Below are 7947 nucleotides of genomic sequence, written 5' to 3' on the forward strand. Positions count from 1 at the left end.
CCAGCCACACCCACCCCCAGAAACCGCCAGCGCCCCCTCCCCCGGTCCCGCCATCCTCCATGGAAGCAGCGATGCAACAGCAAGCGAGCCACGAGGCCAGGCTGCTTCTAGAGGGTCGCTCCTCTTCCTCCTCGCTGGAACGGAAATCGCTAGAAGGATTGAGGGGTCCGCACGAACTTATGGCCTCTAAAGACCCACAGAGGGTGCTCCTAGACCCCCACCACCCCACTCACCCCCATCCCCACGGCCCTCCCCTGCACCCACACCACCACGAGAGCCGGATAGACACTAGAGGTTTCCACGACCCCCGCGCGGGCCCGCCTCCGATACAACAGCAAGAGAAGTCGTCGAGATCTTCGTCGTCATCCTCCTCCTCTGCCGCCATGATGGCTGACGGGAGGCTGCCGCGTGACGTCATGCCTATGATGGATTCTCGAGCTATGCATGCCGGGCCGTCCATCTCTTCCTCCGTGGTAGTGTCTTCCCCTCAGTCTATGACGTCATCAAGCCGTATGTCTCGGGGCGGACCACCATCACAACAACAACAACAACAACAGCACCAACAGCAACAGCACCCGCACGGGGGTTTGAACCCCCACCACCCACCGGACGGCCGTATAAATGCTCTAGCTATGACCGACCCACTTCGCGTGATGTATGATGGGCTCCAGTCCGCTTACGCAGCCGTGGTCCCAGGAGGCGGCCCACCCAGCGGCCCCGTCCTATCTCCGCACGGCTTGCCTCCCAAATCCCTGGGCACTACGCCCAACAGGGTCATGACGCCAATGGGATTATCGCCAAACTCGGGGTACCCGGGTTTGAACCCAGCTTCTGGTCAGAAACCCGGGTCCCTCACATCGTCACGAGGCGGGCCACCCCCACCACACCCACCACCCCCTGACGGACCTCTCACTCCAGGAGGAGGAGGAGGGGGAGCGGGAGGGATTCCCTCACTCCATGGTCTACACGACCCGGCCCACGTGGCTTATCTCGCTGGGAAATCCTCCAACAACACCCCAGTTGGTTTTCCTCCCGGAGACCCCCACAAATTGATGGCGGCTGCCTCAGCCGGTGGCCACTATCTACCCGCGGACGTGGTCAAAGCGGCGGGTGGCCCGTCTCTTCATGACCTAAAACAGCTCAACTCTGGCCCCAGCGGCGGACACCCGCACCAGGCTATGTCCGCGCAGCACAGAGGGGAGTTTTTAAGGGATCAGTCATCAGCCTCCTCTTCCGACATGTCACGTGGAGAAGGAGGGGGAGGAGGAGGATCGTCAAGTCACTACGGGTTGTCATCATCTTCCGCTGGAATGAGAAACATGCAGAATTTGGCGGGAAAGCCCGTCGGTGGTCTTGATCGCCTCGATCTCCCACCCGGTGTCCATCTCTCGCGGTCACACATGGACGGTCATCATCATCATCATCATCCTAATCAGCATCCTCATCAGCATCACATGGACGTGAGGAGAATGGCCGAGGAGCAGGTGAGGAAATCTGGAGGAGGAGAAAGAGTAGGAGGAGAAAGAGTAGGAGGTGGGTACCATAACGTGTCCAGTTACGAGTCTCCACACGCCGGTGGTTTGAGCATGAGTAAATCCTCCAGCTACCCACCAGGCGCTCAGGACATGTACCATCACCGGCCTCCGGCGCAAGTTCTTTCTGGTTCTTCATCTTCGTTAACGTCGTCGTCATCGTCGTCGATGGCGCCTCATCACCTGTCTGGCGTCCATCACGGTAGCCATCACCCTCACCACCCCCACCACCCCCAGCCTCACGGGTACCCCGTGGACCGCGGGGGGCAGCACGAGCATCACGTGACCTCCGGTCAGAAGGGCGTGACTGTCATACGTCCTGTCGGTCACATGACAGACGAGAAGGGGGCGTGGCGGGAAGGGGGAGGTGGTGGTGGTGTAGGAGCAGGGGCAGGACATACGGGGGGATATCACCAGAACATGTCAAAAACGGGGCTAAGGCCCAGTGGATATGAAGAACATTCTAGTCGTTCCTCATCTTCCTCCTCCAAAAGTGGCGGCGGGCTGCTGCCCTCCTCTTCGTCCTCGTCTCATGTGCACGAACTGGATACCGGTCACCATCGCTCCCTGCCCCTGGCTGGTCCGCCCAGAATGCAGGGGTCAATCAGCACAGGCCAGCCACGGATAGTGAGCGAATCGAGCAGTGGCAAACACAGCACCTATCCTGACCGGCACAACCCAGGGTCGCTAAGTAGGTATCAAACCTCGTCACAAAGAGAACAGGGCCCGAACCCGGACCCTGTGAGACAACAGCCTCCCCACGCAGTGCAGGAGGAGAGGCCCCTCCACAGACAGACAGAAAAATCTCCTAGTCGCTCCGGTGGACATACACCTCTGGATTTGACCAAAATCCCCCACGGACCGCTGGATCTGACGGTCAAGACAAAGAAACGACCGGCCGAGTCGCCCACAGAGCGGGGAACCCCGGAGTATGAGCGAATGCTGTCCGCCGCTAAACGTCAGAAGCTGGATACCAACAGCAGCAACAGCAACAGCAGTAACAGCAGTTCTCGGTCCAGTGTGGGTCTCGGTGCTGGTAAAGGCGGGATGTTAGGGGGTCAGGACAATGCTCACAACCCTATCTGGATCTCCTCGCCCTCCCCCCGCGCCCCCGAGACTCACGAACTTAGATCGCTGGCGTCTCCGGCCTACTCTGGACATACCTCACCCGCCTCCTCTCTACTCCGCGGGGGACCACAGCAACAGCAAAAACAACAGCAACAGCAGCTGCCGTTCGGCGTGTCAGACGGCGGAAGGGTCAGCACGGACAGTAGTAGGGGCGTGACGAGTGACGGGAGGGTGAGCGTGGAGACACGTGTGAGTGGAGACGGCCGCGCCAGTGTGGAGAGTCGGCTCAGCACAGGACGGGGCACGCCGGTTTCGCCACATCTACACCCGAGACATGCCGCTGGTGCTGGTGGGATGGTGGTGGGTCCGCACCCATCACAGCACGTGGCAAAGGCGTCCGCTGCTCCAACTTCCTCAGTGATTCCGGAGATGGTGAAGAACGCGGCGGGCGGCGCTGGTAATAACCCCCAGATGGTGCCGCTCACCACTCAGCTACAGAAAGTGCGAGAAGAACAGGCGTACCAGATGAGGATGCAGCGAATGGCGGGTGGTGAGTCGGCTGTGACGCCACACGGTGAGTCGAAACGCGTGTATAAAGATACGGTGAACCCTGCTCTGATGGAGGTGAATCCGGCCAACGGGGCAGAGGTGGTTGTGGTGAGGCATCTACAACAGCATTATGACATACCATCACAACAACAGCAGCAGCAGCACGCCGCGCTACAGCACCAGCAGATGAAACAACAGCAACAACAACAACAGCAGCATCACCACTCGGAGTCTGCCCACATGTCACAGATCCACGCGGCACAACACATGCACGCCAAGATGGTCGCTGACCAACAAGAAATTATTGAACTAGCCATGAAAGATTCAAGCGACCCCCTACAAGCATCTCGAACCCACGCTGCCAGCCACCCTGGGCGAGGTTTCCCTACCCCGACTCTTCTCCAACCTCAACAACAGCAACAGCAGCTGTATTTACAACAACAACAGCAACAGCAGCAGCAGCAACAACAGCAACAATCACAGCGTCCATATGTTTCTAAGGAACAAGCAAGCCATCCTCTCACCCAGTACCCCCACCACCAGCACATGCAATATTCCAAGGATCCAATTCTCCAGCACCAGATGGCCTATACTAAACAACAGGCTGGTGGTGGCCATCTCGGATCCCAGTCCCACTACCCTTCTTCCGGCGCGCCCTACCCAGCTTCCAAGAGAAAAGAGGAGCTAGAACGCTTCTACCAGAAGCAGCAGCATCAGCAGCAACAGCACAGGAAGAAGGTGGAGCACGACATGTACAAACAGAATGTCCCTTCCATGTCTGTCATGACGTCACCCACACAGAAATGGGGCACCTCTTCGTCTGCTCAACAGCAAAGAGGCTCCCTCAAACCTTCCCCTCACTTCCCTTCCTCCTCCTCCCACCAGGCTTCCTATTCCTCCTCTAGCGGGGTGTATAAATATGGCGTAGGCGGCCCGTCGGGGTATAATCCCAAAGCGCCGGCACAGACATTGCCAAACGCCGCCGGTGCCGGTGTCGTCGATCCTTCTTCTTCCTTCAACAAGTATAGTGGCCACCATCTCAAGCCTGAACGGAGGTCCTCTGATGTTATCAAGTCCACACTGCCGCAGATTGCAGGTCCCCTCCCAGCAGGTGGGGTGAGGGAGGAGAGTAGAAGGGCTCTGTCTCGCCGGGTCAGCTGTTCCGCGGGTTCCTCTGGTTACGGTGCCAGCGACGTCATGATGTCCTCTAAACATCCCCCCGAAGGTTCCAGCAGAAAAGACAGCTCTTCCAGCATGCCGGACAGGCCGCTGAAGATTGACACGACGGAACCGTTATCTAGTCATGTGTCCAAGTCAATGACGTCATCGCTGAACGAGAAGCCTTCTCCAGGCTCGAGTAATGACGTAATTATTATAAAGACTGAGGAAGCCAAAGTGTTGGAGCCTATTTCATCGATAGCCACGACTTCCTCCTCTTCCAATCAAGGCCACGCCCCCTCTTTGTCGTTGATCGGCGGGCAGAGCAAAAAAGGGGAGGAGAGCAACAGTTCTTTATTGAAAGAGTCCCAGTCGATGCAGCCACCCTCTACCCAGTTCGCCACGCCCCTTTCCGTCACCATCCCTCAATCACCGAGCCCCATCACCTCGTCGACCCCGCCCCCTCCCTCTCGACCCGCCGTCCCCCACAAGGCCTGGTCGCGCAAACAAATGATCCTGAACGCTGTCAATCAGGACGAGACTCTCAAAAGAATCATCAGCAACACGGGGAGCAAACACGAGTCTGGCGGGATCTCCTCGGAGTGTAAGAACCGGATCCTAGCCAGCAGTACGGGGAGCCCCGTGCCTACGTCACCAAAGATGCCGATTCTGAGTCCTCAGGATGACGAGAACGAGGCTGGTGTGGAGGAGAGGGGCGTGCAAGGGGCACAGGCGAATGACGACGACCCTCCAACGCTAGATCCGATAAAAGGGCGACAGAGCAAGCCTAGCGGTGTAGGGCGAAGTTTTCCCATGGGGGGCAGTAGCCAATCGCAGAGCTCGTCGTCGTCCTCGTCATCGTCAGCGTCGATGGGGGGCGTGGCCAGTTCTTCCTCTGTCCCCGCCCACCAGCAACAGGGGGGAGGAGGGTTTCCCGCGGGCCCCACCTCCGACAGCCCCATGGTGAAAGAAGCGTACAAGAACAACAACAACAATAGTCATGAGGTGGTCAACAACAACAGCAACGGAAACAGCAGCAACGGCAACAGCAGCGGCAGCAGCAGCAACAATAGTAACAACAGCAGCAGCAGCAGCAGCGTTGTTGTCGCAACGACGGGCTCAGGCGGGAGTGGCGCAGGGATGTTTTCAGGGAGTACAGGTGGGAGCGCAGGTGCTGGGGTTCCAAACCCAGTTGAGGCCGCCGCCACAACAGCGGGAGCTAAAAAATCCGAAGACGTCCCTGATAACTCAATAGTGGTCCGCAGGTGTAGTATAGGTACCGCCGCCTTACCCGACCACCAACAACAGCAACAACAACAGCAGCAGCAGCAACAACAAGACGAGGGGCCAAAGACGCCACAGTCCAGCGTGTCCTTTCACCGCGCCGAAGTGATCAGAAGAAATTCTCTGACGGGCCACACGTTGGGGTGGGGCCACATGAAGAACATCCCCATCGCCAACGTGGCGCCTTTCGTTCACTCCAGAGTGGACAACGAAAAATCAAAACAGAAAGTGGAAGATCAAATCCAGCAGTCACAATCTCAGGTGACCACCAGCCCGTCCGCACAAGGTCAGGCGCTGGGCACGCAAAACTCGGACATCCACCAACCGCCCAAAGACTCGAAAATCAAATCTAGTCTGCAGTCGGAGGAAGAGGATCTCAAAGAAAAAGCGGAGGGGATAGAGGTGAAGGTTGAAGGAGGGTTGAAGAAGAAAGAGGAAGAGGCTTCTTCGTCTAGTAAGAAAGTCTTGTCTCCCAAAAAGAAGAAATTAGCCAAACTACGGGTGTCCAGTCCGACAAAGATGAAAGAGTTGGATCTGATCCCGCCGAGCATAGAGTACAGGGTGCTTAAGTCGGCTGAGTTGGATGATCTCAAAGCGCTGGAGAAGCTGAACCAGCATCCGATCGTGAAGAAGACGATCGAAAATCGGATGAAGTACAAGCAGAAGCTGTCGAAAGAGAAAAGTGTGACCAAATCGAAGCGAGTCGTAAAGAAGAGGATAAAGTACGTGTTTGACGATGATGAAGACGAGGACGATGAAGAGGACGACGACGACGACGAGGATAACACAATGGATGAGGACGAGGAGGATTCGGATATGTATGACGTCGACGGCAAGTCCGGGAAAGAGGCGGGTCGGTGCGACGCCGAGGCAAAGGCCAGAGACCGAGAGGAACGAGCATTGAGGGTAGGTCACGGGGTCACGGGGTCATGGTAGTCAGTGGTAGCGGTGTGTGTGTGTGTGTGTGTGTGTGTGTGTGTGTGTGTGTGTGTGTGTGTGTGTGTGTGTGTGTGTGTGTGTGTGTGTGTGAAGGCACGGACAGTCAGGCTAATCTTTTTCTGTCCTATTGTCGCGACCCAACATGTAGCTTCCATCTCTCTTTGTTACCGTCCATCCTTCTTTCTCTCTCTTTTGTCTTCAGTATTGTTTTTATGTTCATCTGTAACTTTCCCTCTTTATCTCTCTCCCTCTCTCTCTTACCTACACACAAACACACACACACACCCATTCTCTCTCATCTCTTTCTCTCTCTCTGCCTCTCTCTCTCTCTGTCTCTCTCTTTCTCTCTCTTTCTCTCTCTTTCTCTTTCTCTCTCTCTCTCGTACGTGTGTGTGTGTGTGTGTGTGTGTGTGTGTGTGTGTGTGTGTGTGTGTGTGAGAGAGAGTGAGTGTGTGTGTATGTGTGTGTGTATTTGTGTGTGTGCGCGCGTGTGTGCATATGTTCGCACGTGCATTCGTGTGAAAACTTTAAAAAGGAATAGTTAATAAATGTATTTTCTCGTGGTCCATAATGTAACAAGCGGGGCAAACATTTGCGGCACAGATGACTCGAATAATAATTATATATATAGAAGTAAGCTAACATGGCAATTAAAACCATTAACTCCCCCATACCTTTTCTCTGGTCAATATAAACTCCCACACAGCCGGAGATGTAATTTTTTTAATTATTGCACCATAGTATGTGAGGGGTCTACTCAGTTTTGTCCATATTATTATTATTTTTGTTATGACTATTATGGTGATTATTGTATTATTGTTGTTGTTGTTGTTGTTGTTGTTGTTGTTGTTGTTGCTGCTGCAGCTGTTGTTGTTGTCGTTGTCGTTGTTGTTGTTGATATTGTTGTTGTTGTTGTTGTTGTTCTTCTTCTTCTTCTTTTTCTTCTTCTTCCTCCTCGTCCTCCTCCTCCTCCTCCTCCTCCTCCTCCTCCTCCTCCTCCTCCTCCTTTCCTGGGGCTCTGCTAGGTAATCACCATCATTATAATATTATGCACTCGTAGTAAAATTAAAAGTTTACCTTAGACAAGCCATTCTCAGAATAAGTGAACGTTAAAGGGTGTCTATCGTGAATGACGTTACAGCAACCCACATGAATATGGCCGTTCTGATCGGTCCATCAATTTGCGGTATGGTGTACCTTCCCAGTAGAGCTGGGCGAGGAATCAATTCCGGAACCGTTTCCTACGATTAATGCTACGGAAGAAAATTTCCGACTCCTTTTTACATACATAAACCAACGGTTACCGGTTACTGTAATCATTGAGATGTTCTTTTTTTTAGAATTTATTTTTGAAACATAAAAGTTAATGCTTTGTAGTGTTCCGAAATCAAGATTGTCCTAAATCCTGAAGATGTTC

At 54.6% G+C, this 7947-nt stretch overlaps 1 protein-coding gene across 1 annotated transcript; it reads left to right on the top strand.

The window, feature by feature from the left end:
* LOC101846482 lies at positions 1–6497 on the top strand (the record flags this gene model as incomplete). The annotated part of the gene is given in 1 exon segment (XM_013091049.1): positions 1–6497. A coding segment is annotated over 1 exon segment (6438 nt), but the record flags the coding sequence as incomplete, so codon positions are not given.
* Between the last annotated feature and the right edge of the window lie 1450 nt (positions 6498–7947).

Source organism: Aplysia californica, unplaced genomic scaffold (assembly GCF_000002075.1).
Source record: "Aplysia californica isolate F4 #8 unplaced genomic scaffold, AplCal3.0 scaffold01946, whole genome shotgun sequence".
In the NCBI taxonomy this organism is placed as follows: domain Eukaryota; kingdom Metazoa; phylum Mollusca; class Gastropoda; order Aplysiida; family Aplysiidae; genus Aplysia; species Aplysia californica.